Source organism: Rattus norvegicus, chromosome 15 (assembly GCF_021556685.1).
Source record: "Rattus norvegicus strain SHRSP/BbbUtx chromosome 15, alternate assembly SHRSP_T2T, whole genome shotgun sequence".
Lineage (NCBI taxonomy): Eukaryota > Metazoa > Chordata > Mammalia > Rodentia > Muridae > Rattus > Rattus norvegicus.
Window position 1 is genome coordinate 28,825,576 of NC_141548.1, and position 16,208 is coordinate 28,841,783.

At 42.0% G+C, this 16,208-nt stretch overlaps 2 protein-coding genes across 6 annotated transcripts in view; one reads left to right on the forward strand and one right to left on the reverse strand.

Annotated features, from left to right (window-relative positions):
* Rpgrip1 (RPGR interacting protein 1) overlaps positions 1-3,929 on the forward strand; it is a 58,070-nt gene extending 54,141 nt beyond the window's left edge. For all 5 annotated transcript variants that reach the window (XM_087585612.1, NM_001427786.1, XM_087585609.1 and 2 more), the window contains 3 exons: positions 1,123-1,207; positions 2,931-3,061; positions 3,744-3,929. In XM_087585612.1, the coding sequence (XP_087441738.1) occupies positions 1,123-1,207; positions 2,931-3,061; positions 3,744-3,856 (329 nt within the window). In that variant the 3' untranslated portion in view covers positions 3,857-3,929. The remainder of the gene's footprint in view (positions 1-1,122; positions 1,208-2,930; positions 3,062-3,743) is intronic.
* A 174-nt stretch (positions 3,930-4,103) lies between these two features.
* The window catches only part of Supt16h (SPT16 homolog, facilitates chromatin remodeling subunit), a 37,119-nt gene continuing 25,014 nt past the window's right edge, over positions 4,104-16,208 (reverse strand). Inside the window, exons 19-26 of the mRNA NM_001107261.1 lie at positions 15,592-15,717; positions 15,182-15,294; positions 14,381-14,456; positions 13,740-13,909; positions 7,853-7,982; positions 6,721-6,850; positions 6,195-6,272; positions 4,104-5,496 (exon numbers count right to left, since the gene is read on the reverse strand). Coding sequence (NP_001100731.1) covers positions 5,351-5,496; positions 6,195-6,272; positions 6,721-6,850; positions 7,853-7,982; positions 13,740-13,909; positions 14,381-14,456; positions 15,182-15,294; positions 15,592-15,717 — 969 coding nt within the window. The 3' untranslated portion in view covers positions 4,104-5,350. The remainder of the gene's footprint in view (positions 5,497-6,194; positions 6,273-6,720; positions 6,851-7,852; positions 7,983-13,739; positions 13,910-14,380; positions 14,457-15,181; positions 15,295-15,591; positions 15,718-16,208) is intronic.

Consider the following 16,208-nt stretch of genomic DNA (forward strand, 5'->3'; position numbering starts at 1 on the left):
AGGGGAGGCAAGCACACGTTCAGTTGGGGTCAGATCTACTCACCACCGACGGAATGTGAACCCACCACTTCCTCTAGTTATATTTACCTCAGTGGTACAGGCATATGGTTCAAAAAGATCAAGTAAGCCTAAAACAGAATTTAACTAAGCAGACATTTGTACTTTTACTTCCTTCATTTTTCCTTCTGACATCTTCTGCCTGCCTCTGCCTTTAGAGTGCTAGGGTTAAAAGCATATGCCGCCACACCTGGCTTGGTTTCCTTTTAAGATTTTATTTACTTAGTTTATATGAGTACACTGTTATCTTCAGAGACACTAGAAAGGCATCAGAGCTCATTACAGATGGTTATGAGTCATCATGTGGTTCCTGGGAATTGAACTCAGGACCTCTGGAAGAAGTCAGTGCTCTTAACCACTGAGCCATCTCTCCAGCCCCCGCCCCCTTCTTGATTTAATAGATGTTTCCTGTAGCTTCAGCTTTCTCAGAAAGAGATATTGGAAGGAAGTATTTTTTGGAGAAGGCCAGGCATGAAGTATCTTTCTACCCTACTATTTGACAAATACTCCAAAATATTTAATATTTGCTATCTGCACACGTGTGTTCACATGCACACACACAGCAGATACTTTTAGCTATTTTCTTTTAAAAATTATTTGGGCATTTTCCGACATGTATGTCTGTACATCACACACATGCAGTGCCTCCAAAGGCAGAGGTGTCAGACTCTCTTGGATATGGAATTAGCCACCAAGTGGATGCTGGAATTTGAACCAGTAGCTTTGGCTGTCTTAGAATCCACTACATAGACCAGGCTAGCCTCAAGCTCATAGATATGTCTGGCTCTGCTTCACGCTTGCTAGGATTAAAGTCTTGCACCACTACAACCAGCTTTCAGCAAAACCTTATAAAACAGGGGAGCCAGCCTGTAGACCTCCTTTGAGGATGTCTACTTTGGATCACTGTTGGACACAGTTATGGGAGTCCTGAATGCAAACAGCAACAGTAGCCTTTTGTCCGTTTCCTGCAAATACTGAGGATTGAACTTCATGCACAGGAGGCAAACGCTACCACGGAGCTACAGCCACATCTGTTTTCTGTTCTTTTACCTTTCTTTCACACAGTGATAGATCTGGACCCAGTGGAGCATCAAGACCGACGGCAGTTTTTGTTTGCCATGCTACAAGCTCAAAATTCTGATGAGGGACGGTAAGCCTCTCTGCTTTTTATACTGACAATGCATAGACATGATTTACAAAGTTTCAGTTTAGTTGTTTGCTTATGCTATTTTAATAACTTTTCTTTTGATGAATCTCCCATCCACTTACTTCATGTGTCTGACTGCCTAACCAGTTATTTTAGGTTTAGTTCCTGTTTCACTGTTGGCAGGGACTTGCGTGTGTGACAGCAACTTGAATCCTACCAGAGTCCTACATGGGGCAGATAGAACATTTGGACATTCTAAGATTACTCAGCTAATTTCTCATATATGCTGGCACACCAATACTATGCCATTGTAATACCCATCTCATAATTGTATTTAAAAAATACAAAACACAATTTTTTAAAAAGATTTATTTATTTAATGAATATGAGCACACTCTGTCTTCCAACACACCAGACCCCATTACAGATGGTCATGAGCCACCATGTGGTTGCTGGGAATTGAATTCAGAACCTCTGGAAGAGTAGTTGGTGCTCTTAACCACTGAGCCATCTCTCCAGCCCCCCAAAACACACAATTTTACAAGACTTTTATTTATGGGTGTTTCTTTTGGCTTAAAAAAAACAAACCAAACCAAAGCAAAGCAAAGCATTGCTTTCCTTTCTCTTCTGTGTCGTGTCAGACTCCAGTTGACTTAGCCTGTGGTGTCCTCACCAGTGTGGTGCATGCAGCAGACAGCGCTGTCAGAGCAGGTTTTGAATCCCAACCTCTACTTTCAAACTTTGTGGTTTTTGCAATGTTCTTTGAATGCTCTTCTAAGTGTGACACACATTACCCACACAGCCCACAGTCTCTTACCCATAATAATGCCAGTAACCTGACTTCCTGTAGATTTGGGGACTGGAATTGGCTAACGAGAGCGAATGCTGATCTGCTCTGGCTAAGACTCCGCCAGTGGAGTCCTGGAGCTCGAGTTTTCAGCCCCATTTCTGCTGTCATCACAATAAACCAAACGACTTTTGGTTTTCAAAAATTAATGTATGGAGAGGTGGCACGTACTTGCCCTTGAGAAGTGGGCACAGGCCAGTCTTGGATGATAGAATGAGTTGCAAGTCAGACTGGGTTACATGAGATTGTCTCAGAAAGTGTGAAAGTGCTTCTGGGACTGATGACTTGAATTCAATCCCCAGGACACACAAGGCACAAAGAAGTAGGCAACCTATTCTGACGCTGTCTTCCAACTTGTATGGGTGCCTAACTCTTCCCCAAACTGACTCTCCACCTTTGCTCTTATTCCCCTTGAAAGTGGTGGGGGAAGGGATTTGGATACAGGGAAAACACTATTGTGATTACTTTTCAAAAAGAATTATTTTGTTAGGAGTCAAACTCAGGTCCTCTAGAAGAGCAGCCAGTGCTCTTAATCCATCAGCCACCTCTTCAAATTCCACAATTACCTTTTTTTTTCTTTTTCTTTTTTCTTTTTTTCGGAGCTGGGGACCGAACCCAGGGTCTTGCGCTTTCTAGGCAAGTGCTTTACCACTGAGCTAAATCCCCAACCCCCACAATTACCTTTGAGAGAGTTTTCACTGTGTATCTGATTGCTCTGGAACTCTATGTAGACTGGGCTGGCTTCAAACTCAAGAGATCCACCTGCCTCTACCTTCTGAGTGCTGGTATTAAAGGTGTGTATAACTTCAGTTTGAAAACATAAGGAGCTAGTAAGCAAGCAGTGCAGAGTTAAATGGATTTATTTTTATCTTTTTTCAGTTTAAAGTTTACAGTGGTAAGCGATCCTCTGGATGAAGAAAAAAAAGAATGTCAAGATATAGGCTATGCATACCTCGAACTGTGGCAGATATTTCAATCCGGAAAAGATATCCTAGAGCAAGAACTAGAGAGTAAGTAATAAAATTTTATACTTCTATTTATTCATAGAGAAAATAGCCCACCTGTGTAACTTGTTGACAATTATCTGTGAAGCCGAAGAGACAAATGCCTCCGAAGGCTTTCAGACAGCTTTTTGTATTCATTCTGGACCATATCTAGGATTGTCTAGATTTGACGTAATGTATGCACACATATAAATGTCAGGGGACAACCCATAGGAGTTATTAGTTTCTTCTTGCCTTTCATTATGTAGATTCTGTGGTCTGACTACCTCAGCTTGTGAGCAAGAATCTTTAACCACTGAGTCGTCTGGTTAGCCCTAAAAGTCCTTTTTAATTCTCCTCTATTCTGGCTTACATGCTTTTATCTCCAAAGCATCTTAATCTTTTCTTCATGTGTGTAGAGCACACTGTAACAGCTTCACTTTCCCATGAGAGTAGCTCCAATATGACAAACACCAAGTATACAAAAAGAGTATAAACAGCTGGGCAGTGTTAGCACACACCCTTAGTCCAAGGAACTTGGGAGACAGAAGCAGGATCTCTGTGAGTTGGAGGAGGCCAGCCTCGTCTACACAGTGAGTTATGAGCCAGCCAGGGCCAAAGTGAGACCCTGATACAAATAGACAGACAGACAAACATGTATAAATGGAACACTGCTGGTGCCTAACTGTCTTTTCACCCATGTCCACAGTTGTGAGCCCTGGAAACCAGGCCATCCAAATTGGAAGGCTGAAGGTTTCCCTCCAAGCAACTGCTGCCCTCCATGGCATTTATAAGGAGATGACTGAAGATCTGTTTTCATAAGTTCTACTCCACTCTACAATTTGAGGGAATCACAGTTCAACGTGTCTTATAAAATAACATGCTATGCCATAAATCTGGTCTCCTGTGCTATCTTGCTATCTGTTTCTCAAACTAATGACGAGGCTTACAACCATCAGTGAACTTTTATGGTACTAGTTGAAGACAAAGGCATTTTCTTCTAACACCTTAACACTTTAGTAGGCAAGACTTCAGAAACTGCAAAGAAATGGTCATAAAAGACAAGTTTACAAAAAACAAAACAAAACAAAAAAAATCCCAGTTTATTTATCTTTTAGTTCTTCCAAAATTCAAAATATCAAGTCCTACTGCTAAGGAGAGAAAACAAACAAACATAAAATCCGAGAAGCCCCTTCTCATAAAGGTACAGAACAGAGGAGGCAAAGTGGGACAGGTGGATGCAGAGAACCTGCAGGGGAGGACGGCAAGAGAGAGCCCCCCAGTATCTTAAAGCTCATCATCAGAAGCAACCGACACAGGACACTGCAGACAAAGGAAAGGGAGGAGCAGCAGAGCCCAGCCTTGTGGGTGTGGCCTTCTTCCTGCTTCTCTTCTTGTCAAGATATTCTAGGCCAAGACATGACTTACTCTTCGAGATCCGTGTTGACTCCTGTAAGCCTCCCTCTAGATTTCACCTGCAGCAGATGAGGCATGGCCATTCTTCCTTAGATGGATCAGAGGAGACAGTGGTGATGTGCGATCGAGCACTGTACCACATATGGACTTGTAAGGAGGAAAAACCCAGCCACGGAGTGCCAGTATTTGTCTTCCAATGCAGCAAAAACACCCAGAATGTGCACCAGGCAAGAAACCAGAACAACCTAAGACCAGACACCAGCCCGCTCTGCCTTTAGCTCAGCTGTGCTTATCACAACCATCAGCAAACCCAAGAACCTTCTTGAGAACTTCAGATCTCAAACTGATAAAGGGACGGATGGAGGACTGACTCTGGGCCAGAACCACGCTTTGGCTAAGTATGGTGACTCAGGCCTGTAGTCCCAGCACTTGGGAGGCAGAGTAAGAGGATCATACATTTGAGGCTAGCCTGGTTTACATCGACTTCAAGGTCAGCCATGGCTGCATAGCAAGACTGTCTCAAAAAGCCAGGAAAAATAAAAAAGTAAAGAAAAAAGAACCATAGTAGAAATAGTGGTGAGCTCATACCACTGTCTTGGTAATTCAGCTTTGAGATACCAAAGATAAGTTGTCAGAAGAAAAGAATAAATGGTATCAACAGTGGGAGGAGCCTCCTGCCCTTCAACACCGCCTCCCTTGCCAGCCATCTGATCGGGGCCACTGGCACATGTCCTGGTAGGCCTGGAATTCCCCGAGTAGCTTGGTCCGCACAAATGGCCCCTAAACCCATAAACACAAACGGCAAAACTTCAACAGAACCAAAAGGAAAAACAGTTTCTATGTCATGTCATTTTAGGAGTTGTTTGCAGAAAGAATGGAGCATAGGACCCAAGGTTCATATTACTTTCTCTTTTTCTTCGGGGGTGCAGAGCTGTGTCTGGAACCGCGGTTAGAGCCACGGCCTGAACTATGTACAGACGCCTTCCTCTTCCGGCTCATACTTCGGCTCTGTTCTTCCTCCTCCTCATAACGGCTTTCTCGGTCCGCTAAGCAGAAGGCAGAGTGTTTGTTAGCTTAAGATACCTACTGTTAATGGCTAGCACGAGCTAATGTGTCAGTTAATCTTCACCTTGTCAGTTACTAGTTACCTGACCTAGACACACCTTACTTAAAAGGAGAAGATGCCTGGCCATGCTGGTACCTATCAAAAGTGTGAAGAGATGGGATCAAGCCCACCTGTAGCCTCTGGGTACAGTCAGGATCTTCGCCCTCCTTTGGTTAAGTGGTGCCTGTGACTTAGGTTGTTTTTATATATGTATGTATGTATTGTGTGTTGGAGGAGCACAGAGAGCAGAGGTCAAAATTAGCGCAACTGCTCTCCACCTTGAGACAGGGTTTGGACTGAACTTGGACCCACTAATATGGTTAGACTGACCATGCAAGGAAACACAAGGAAAGGATTTTCCTATCTTTGCCTCTCCAGCACTGGACTTACAGGCATGCAATGCTGTACCCAGTTTCTATGTGAGGGCTCTGGAGATACAAATGCAGACGTTAAGCTTGAATGGCAATCACTTAACAACTCTGCCATCTCCCCAACCTCCTACCCTAACAGTTTTATAATGGTATTTCCAACTCTAATTGGCTTCCAACATTAACACCTCAAAACAGAGAACTGTGTTAGAAATTCACACATAATAAATAAATGAAAAATAAGTCACTTAAAACAATATTTTCAAAAAACCTTTTCGTGCTTCTTCTTCTAGCTCATCCCAGTCTTTCCCGCTTTCTTCTTCACTTCCCAGAGATTCCTTAGAATAATCTGGAAAAATATTGATTGTACATTAGTCATGCAGAAATATAACAAAATGTAGAAATTTCCCCTTTTTAAAAATAGTCTCTAGGAATGCTATCAGATTAGGATTATGTGTCTTCTCCTTTAAAATTTATTTCCTATGTGTACAGGTACACTGGCCTGTGCATGTGGAGGCCTGAGGATATTCACTGCCCCTCTTCTTGTTCCCTTCAAACAGGGCTTGCCTCTCAAGTGAGCCTGAAGCTGTCAGGGTTATTTATTGGCCACACTGGTGGCTTGTAAATCCCCATGGCCCTCCTGCTTCTAGCCCCAATGCTGCCACACCCTAGTGCTGTTACGAGCAAGCTTGGCTGCCTTTTTAGATCCATGCAGAGAATCCAAGCTCAGGATCAGTAACAGCAAGTGCTGTCATACACACTGAGCTATTTCTCCGGTACAGCAACTATTCTTTAACCTGATTCTTCAGCTTCTGATGAATAGTCTTCATCACTGTCCTCTTCTTCCTCTTCATAGTCATCCTCGGAAGGATTGAAGGTCTCATCTTCAATTTCAGACTCCGAGTCCCCGTCCTCAGCATCACTGCCCTGGTGAAGCACAGGAAGCTCCTGGTCACTCCTCCTCTCACATGAACAACTAACTCAGTGGGCTGCGCACACTAGCACTTCACATATAAAACTCAGACTTGAATCACCAAGAGACAAAGGATTTGTCTTCAAATTACACTTTAAGGTACACTTACTAGATTCTGGAACCGACAATTCTTATTTGTGAAAATTAATGGAAGAAACACATTGTATTAATGCATTGCGCCAAGGTAGGATCTCTATTTTTAAAAAAGTGTTTTTTCTTTTTTATATTTTTGAGACAGGGTATCCCTGTGTAGTCCTGGTTGGTCTTGAACCTACAGAGATCTCCTTGTTTCTTCCTCCTGAATGATGTGATTAAAGGTGTACATTACAGAACCTGGTGACTTTGTTTTTTAAAGGTTCACTAAAATTTTTTTATGTGCATGCCTTGCCTGCAGGTCTGTCTGTGTAAGGGTGTTGATTCCTGGTCACAGACAGCTGCCAGATGCCATGTGGTGCTGGGAATTGACCCCAGGTCCTCTGTAAGATGCTCTACTACAGAGCCCTCTCTTCAGTCACTAAAGGTTCATTTCTTTCTTTTTTTTATGTGATCGGGTGTTTTGCCGTCATGTGCGGCTGGCTGTGCACTAGGTGTGCAGTGCTGTGGGAATAGAAGAGGCTTCAAAACTCTCTGAACTGCAGTTTGGGAGTTGTGAGCTGCCATGTGGGTGCTGGGAATTGAACTCAGGTCCTCTGGAGGATTAGGCAGTACTGAGTCACCTCTTCACCCTCAGGAGGACTGTGGTTTTTTTTTTTTTTGCAATATGACCCAATCCTCCAAACAGTAAGAGACTCTGAGGAATGTGCGCAGTGACTACCTTTTCCTAACGAATTCACGATTTACCTGTAAAACTAACCTAGAGAAACACTACATATAGACGTTGCTCTCATAATATGTAGATGACATCAGGCAACACTGCATACCTAAATAAAACCAGAAGCCCACACTCATGCACGCACCTCACCCTCAGGTTCCAGGAAAGACCAGCCACCTTGTTCAAAGAAGCCTTCAGGGTCGTCAACGATGGTCTTCATGATTTTAGTCCAGTTGAGGGACTGAACACCTTCTGTGTACTTTAGGTCACAGGAACTAAAATGACATTATAAAATGTGAATTAAACTTCTGTATTTTCTGACAATGTAAATTATCATGACCATTAGCTTGCACTGGGCATGCCCTAAATGGCTGTAATTTGAATCCCCAGAGCATTGATTCTTATGTCAGAAAAGCATTGCAACCAACACAAGCTTTGCTCCTCAAACAATTTTCATCCTTTTTCCCTCTTCAGCACCAATGAGCCGGTTCTTTTGTCTCTGTAGGACTCATCCAGGATCCCTCATCCCTCGCTGATATTATCTTAGCTTATAACCAGTTCTGAGATATTCCTCTTCATTTGCCTGTAATGAAGAAACGAGGGCAGATTCCACTGGCCCTGCCCACCATTTCCCACCTGCTTATTTGATAAAGACAAGGGCATGTCTAAGTATGTAAAATGTCCTCACTTTATAAGGTGCTTAAATGACTTACTCACTTGTATTGTAGGTTAAGTTAGGGTGGATGACTGAGAAGAGAAAGGGAGGGACTACAGAGATGGCTCAGCAGCTATGAGCTCTTGCAGGGGACCTAGGTCAGTTCTCAATACCCACATGGTGGCTCACAAACACCTGCCACTCTGGTTTCAGGGGGTCTCACTTTCTCTTTTAAACTCTGTGGGCACCAGACACACATGTGGTACACTTACATTCATCCAAGGGCAAAACACTCATACTCATGAAATTAAATAAATTTAAAAACAAGATAAAACGTAGAAAAAGTGACTAGAGGATAAACTGAATCATTAGTAATCACATTCTGCCCGAGACCTAATGATAGAACCTGTTTTAAGGAATGTTACCTACACTAAAATTTCTACTTTCTAATAATTTTTAATAATTAACTTGGGCCTTCTGCAAGCTTATAACTTTAAATTACTACTTAACTAAAATTTCTCAAACAGAAATTCTACAAGGAATAGTTTTATAAATTAGCTAATTTATATGGATTTAATAATTAACCTGGGTCTTCTGCAAGAGCTTGTAAGACCATCCTTTTCTCTTCTTAGTAAGATAAGCAAGGACTTCAGTCCTTCCCATATTGAAACAAGTAGAGAGCCAAAGGTTTTAGAGATTGATCAACGCAGTATTGGTGTGGTCTAGTTCTTTGGAAGATGAAAATAAAGGTTTATTTTAAATCTGTCTCAGTTCTCTCAAGGCAGATTTATGGCTCTCAAGGCAGAATACAGGACATCAAGAAACATACTGGATTGCTTTCATACTCTATACCACCATGATCTCTTCACTCCCAACATTTCTCTTCTGTTGTCCTTTGCTGGTCAGGTTTTGGGAAACTCCGAATTTGAGCCCAGAGAGCAGGGAATAGCTCATCATTTGAGTTGTAGGACTTTGCCCTCCCCGATCTCCACAGGCCCCCATCCCCTTTTCTAGACACACTGCCCTCTTCTTTTTCTGTCAAAATAGTATTAGTCATTATGTTACTCTGAGATATTTTTTTCATCCTTCCACTTACACCCAAAGTAACTAATGTATCATACATACAGCACTAAAAGTAACCCTTTACTACTAACATAGTACAAGTGATATAAGGTGATAACAATAAAAATAACAGGGCAGCAGTTATTCTTCCAAACCAAGCTGCAGCGACGGCCTGATGTAGGGAGTGGGTTAGACAACATTCCAGAAAGAACTCAGAGAGCAGAGAGCACACAAATCCCAAGATAACAACATTGCTGAAGGAAATAAGAGAACATAAGCTATGACAGAGGGATTCCAGGAGAGAACACTGAAGAATCCCAAACTTAAGTCAGATACCAGAAGGGATCCTTCAGACTGAAGAGAAAAATAAGCACATCCTTGACGGCAGCTAACCAAACACTCCAGGACACTAAGGCAGGAGCAGGAAAACACTAAGCAGTACAAACAGTGCACGCCTCTAATACCCGCACCTGCAAGGCAAAGGCAGGCAGAGCTCAGGCCAACCTAAGTCTACAGAGTTCCAGAACAGGCAGGGCGACACAGAGATACCTTGTCTCAAAAAGCAACCCACAAAAACAAACAAAAAATAAAAATACCCAAATAAACTAAAATACTTTCTACCTTAGAGAAGGCCCTGGTGCTGGTGGACACTCTGATATGACTTACTTGAAAAGCCTCAACTGCGGGGTTGGGGATTTAGCTCAGTGGTAGAGCGCTTGCCTAGGAAGTGCAAGGCCCTGGGTTCGGTCCCCAGCTCCGAAAAAAAGAACCAAAAAAAGAACCCCACCCCCCCAAAAAAAAAAAAAAAAAGAAAAGCCTCAACTGCCCACATTTTGATACTACACCAAGGTTGAGCTGGTTTCCCTCAATGTCTGCTGAACTACCTATACCTATTTGAAGAGTGAAAAAAATAATTCACAGTGCGAAAACTGGTAGCTTCAAATAGCTCACAGTTATGGATGATATGCTAAGTGGTTTGGTAGCCACTGAGGTGTGAATGTGGTTTTATATTCGAGAGACTATAGGCAAACATGGACTATGATGTTTGAAGGCCAATAACAACATCTGATTTTCTCTGAGTTTTTTTTTTTTTTTTTTTTTTTTTGATTCTTTTTTTCGGAGCTGGGGACCGAACACAGGGCCTTGAGCTTCCTAGGTAAGCGCTCTACCACTGAGCTAAATCCCCAGCCCCTTCTCTGAGTTTTTGATGTAATGAGATTGCTAGCTGAATAAAATATAAGGTGAGAAAAAAAAATCCAAAGACAACAAAATAACAACAACACCACCACCAACACCACCCAAACCCAATCAGTCAAAATAAGTACACCTCACCATAAAAGAGAGATGCTAAGTCATGGTGGGAGGATGGAAAAGGTTTCCAAGCAAATGGAAAAGCAGGTGTTACTGCTGTAATATCTGACAAAACAGACTTAAAACCAAAACAAGTCAGAAGAAATAAAGATGGTTACGGTATACTAATTGAGGGAGGACGTGACAGTTATAAACACAGACATACTAAACACAGGTGTGCCCAATTCCATAAAACACATTATTAGATATAAAGTTACTGATTAACTCAAACCCAATGTTTATGGGTGACTTGAAAACTCCACTTACATCAACGGACGGGTGTTCTCTCTCTCACCCCCCACCAACTAAAACAAAACAATGTTGAGGCAGCTATACAGTACTGCTAAACCTGCTTGCTTTCTGAGTTTGAGTACAAAAGGCTTACCTTTTCTTTTCCTTCTGGAGGCTAGCCTAGGATGCTAGCCTATTAAACCTTGGGCACGCTTTCTCTAAAGCCTCTTCCCCTTCCATCCCCATTACTGAACACGTCGGATCTCTCTCTTCTTCATCTCCTTCCTCCCAGTGGCTGCCAAGTTTGTTTGCCCCTAACTCTTCCTTACCTCAAACTCCCTTATCTTAAAGAGTAAGAGGAGAAGCAATTAAGACTGCATTCTGACATCAACGCCTGGCCTTTAACTGGACCTGCATGGTGTGTATGTCTGCACCTATATGCACATTCACGTGTACACACACAAACCAGAAAGCTCAAACAAACAACTTAATGATACACCCTTGAAAAAAAAACAGTAAGAAGCAACCCCAAGATTAGTAGAAAAAAATTAAGGAAGTCATTTTTATACCAATGAGATTTAGAAATTATTAGAACCTATCTTAAAAACCCAGACTCTGCTGGGTGGTGGTGGTGCTCAGCTTTAATCCCACCACTGGGGAAGCAGAGGCAGGTGAATCTGAGTTCCAGGCCAGCCAGGGTACAGAGACCCTGTCTCAAAACAAAAACACATAACAAACCCAAACCAACACCCCTACCTCCACCTCTAAACCTTAGAATAACAAACCCAAGGGTATAAAAGACCTCTATAATGAAAGACCTGTCATGCTAATGGACTGGAAAACCAACACTGTGTAAATGGCTATTTTACCAAAAGCAACCTACAGACTCAATATAACCCCAGTCAAAATTTCAATGCATTTTGACAAAAATGTAAAACAAACAAAACAAAACAAAACAAAACAAAAATAACCTAAAAAAAAAAAAAAAAGATTATTAAGGGTTGGGGAGAATGCTCAGTGGTTAAAAAGCACATACTGCTCTTCCTGAGAACTGGAGTTTAATTCCTTACTCCAGGGATTTGGAACCTCTGACTTCTGTGAACACTTGCATTCATGTGTGTATACCTCTCCATATAAACATATATAATTAAAATAACAAAAATAAATCTTAAAAACTATTCACTTACAAAAATGAAGAAACCAGACCCTTATCTCACTCTCAACATATACTCCCACACCACACACAAGCGAACAAAGACAGACAAACAGAATGACATACAGGACCTCATAACATTAAAAAGCTACACAGCAAGTTAGTTGAGTGAAGAGCCTAGGAGGAAAACCTTTGCCTGTTACCGGACAGAGGATTTGTATCCAGAGTAAAGACAGAGAAGTGGCTGGAAGCTGCTCTTCTAGAGGACCTAGGTTTAATCCCCAGCACCCACATGGGTACTAGCAACCATGTATCTCTAAGTACAGTTCCAAGGGATAAGATGACATCTTCTGGCCTCCATGGGCACCACACTTACAAGCAGCGCAGAAGCAAAACAACCAAATATAAAAATAAATAAAACAAAACAGAAAATATAAGACCTCAAAACCTAACACAAAATCAAACAAATCCACAATAAGTGGGTTAATGAACAAACAGGAGGCTGGGCATGTGGCTTAGTTGGTAGAGTACTTGCCCTAGGTTTTATCTCCAACACTGCAAACCAAACAACCAAACCAAACAAACAAAACAACCTGCGAGGGCACACACCAGCAATCTCCACACTCAGGAGGTAGAGGTAGGATTAGAAATTCCAGGTTATCTTTGGTCATAATTGAGTTGGGGTTGGCCTTGGCTCTATCTTAGTGAGATGACTCTGCAGGTAAGGGCACTTGCCACCAGGCCTGAGGACCTGAGTTTGATCCCTTGAATCCACATGTAGAAGGAAAGAGCTGAGTCTAAATGTTAGTTCCAGCAAGATGCTGCATGTCCTGTCCCTACAAATAAATAAATTTAGAACATTACAGGCTGAAGGGATGAAGGGATGGCTAAGAGGTTAAAAAGTGCTTACTGCTCTTGTAGCAGACCTGGGTTAAGTTCCCAACCATCTATCCCTTTTCTGGCTTCCATGGGTTCTTGCACACACAGTACACGTACAAACACAGGCACACAGATGCACAAAAGAGGAAACATAAATTGTTAATGAAAATATGAAAAAATGTTCAGTTTCATTGGTCATCAGAGAAATGAGTAGCAAAACTATAATGATTATTTCGTCTTACTCTAGTCAAAATATAAGCCACCAGGTCAGTGTTTACTGCAGCCCTCTTCATAGTAGCTAAGCTATGGAACCGACCCAGGTGTACAGGAATGGGAGGAACTAAGTGAGATGTGTGAATGCAGCTGGAGATCACATGTAAGAGAACTGGGCCAGTCTTAAGAGGATGTTTTCTCACAGTTTTAATACAGATTAAATCAAAGCAGAAGTCACCTGTTTAGGAGAATGAAGGAGATAAAAGGGAGGAGAGGGGGGATATACATGCATTAAATAATTATTAAAAAAACTAAAGATAAATGATTAAAAAAATTAGAGATAAGATTCTTATGTCATGTGGGCTAGACCCAAATTTCTGTCTTCTATCTCAGTCACCTGAGTAGCTGTGACTACAGGCACAAACCATGGTGTAACAGACATAGCATTTTATAGTGCAAGGTAAAGGAGAAGAGGCCGGCAGGACTTACTTTAGCCACTCCTTGATGGGGTCTAGAGAGGCAACAGGAATGGCGTTGATCATCGTGACTTTCTTGCTGTAATCCTTGTAGACAATCACCATGTCAAAGTTCTTCAGGTGAAATTGGACCCTCTCAAAGTGGATCAGCTCCACTTCATCCAGTGTCACCACAAAGGGTGGCTGTCAACACAGGAGCTGCATCATTACCGTGTTAAGCACCTTCTCCCTCCACGCACTTCTCAAATGTTTTCAGAGTCTAAATGACCACACAGAGGAAAACTGTTTTCTGTTCTTGTTTTTAAAGATGAATTCAGTGTGACATACTAAGAACTTTTACTGCTTCTCTCAAAGAGAATAAACTTAGTGAATCCTAAAAGAAACTGTTTTTAAATACTACAGAGGCTTTAGAAAGACCATTTGTTGAACGAATTTTAAATCCAGGCCAAGCATCAAACAATTAGGATCAAAAGATCTTTCCTTCCCCTTTCTAAGGATTGTATTACGAAGAGTAAGCAAGTGGGTGTCACTCAGGAGTGGGGCATGTGCTCTGCAGACCCCGGGGTCAGGATCTTAGCAGTGGGGTAAGAAGAAAACTAACTGCAAAGGATCGGAAAATTAAAATTAACGATAAGAGGAGGCAAGAATACTCACCCACTCTGTAGCATTTACCAGTGCACTACTAGTGGGCTGAAGGAGGCAGGTACTCCTGTAGGGAGCCCCATTAAACCTGAGAGTAGGAAGACAAACACATGAGCCTCAAGATCATATAAGCTTACTGTTGACATAATACAAGCCTCTCCCAAGGAAGTTACTTATGAAAACCACTGAGGTTATTTTCTTTTCTTTTCTTTTCTTTTTTTAAAAGATTGATTTATAACATATAAGTACACTGTAGCTGTCTTCAGACACACCAGAAGAAGGTGTCAGATCCCATTACAGATGGCTGTGAGTCACCATGTGGTTACTGGGAATTGAACTCAGGACCTCTGGAAGAGCAGTCAGTGCTTTTAACCGCTGAGCCATCCCTCCAGCCCAACCTCTGAGATTCTTAAAATGTATGTATCCATTTGAAAGCATTTGGATGTTTGTGTCTGCATGTGAATATGTGCACACAGGTGCAGGTACCCTTCGAGGTCAGAAGTCCCAGGGTCTCCTGGAGGTGTCTTCCTGGCCTACAAAGAGAGGGTTTTCTATGCCTTGGCTGTCCTGAACTCATCTTGTAGAGCAGGCTGGCCTCAACAGAGATCTGTGTGCCTCTACCTCCTGAGTGCTAGGATTACTGGTGGGTGCCTGGCTAGAGAATCCTGAAGATTTCGAGCGGTTATCTCTAAGGTTATCAGTCATAGGAAAAAAAAGAAAAGAATCTATGTTGTATTAAATTATGAACAATAACCCATTCCCTGAAGCCAGACACAGGAGCTTTTGGAGGGCAGGGTGGAGAAGTTTTATTACCCCAGATCCCTGAATGGTACTTCAAACTCCAGTTCCTCCTTTGTTAGAGCCTCTACTTTTTCAATGAAGTTCTTAAAGGCTGTTTTCAGTTTGTGTCTCATCTCTCTTTCCATCTGTGGAGGAAAACAGTATTATTCTCAGTCCACCATGTGACTTCTTAATAGTATGTTCCCTCAAAAAGGTCAAAATCCCTTTGTAGTCTCAATTCTCCTGACTCTGACACTTGATCTTATTCAAGGTTTACTCCATAAACCATGGAGATCTCTCTAATCTACGCCTAATTCATAAGGCAATATACTGGATCACCAGAGCAGATACTAAAATTATTTGGTATTTCGGAGCATAAAATAATCTTGAGCTCATCCTTAACCCTACCCCACGCTACTCTGAAGATATGGTTCTGCTCAGACCTGCTCAGCATATAGGTCATCTCGGTCATGCATGTGTTGATGTTTCCCCAAATCTGTAGTGATCTCTCCAACTTCTGTGTAGAACTGTACGTCTGTGTGCCGCTTCTTCCCGAACATGATAGCATTCTAATGATAAACCAGAGAGAACAGGAAAATTAGAAGATTTAGGCAACTCAACCTACAAAGACAAAATCCTTAAAGAAACAAAGTACGTAAGACAGGTACATACGCATAGTACTATACTACTGACTGAAGAGGTAGAATGTAGCTTTCGGAGTTACAGAGAAAAACCTGTTATGGAATAACCAACTATTTAACTGGAATTAAGGCTCACATCACAGGAGGGAATTCACATGTGCTACTGAAAATCTAGTCAGAAATGGGGAGGTCAGAGGCCCTAGTGAGCAAACTACAGCTGTTGTTTTGCTAGTGGATATGAATGATACATCCATCACATTGCCTTCTAAACAATCACATCTATCCCGACTCATTTCCGGGTCAGACGAGCTTCTTTTTGCAGTGGGCAGTATTAAGTACAGAAATTTATAATCAGTCACAGTTCTAAGACTCAGTGGATGTTGCATGTTCAGCCATAAATGGAGCATCCCATCATCCCT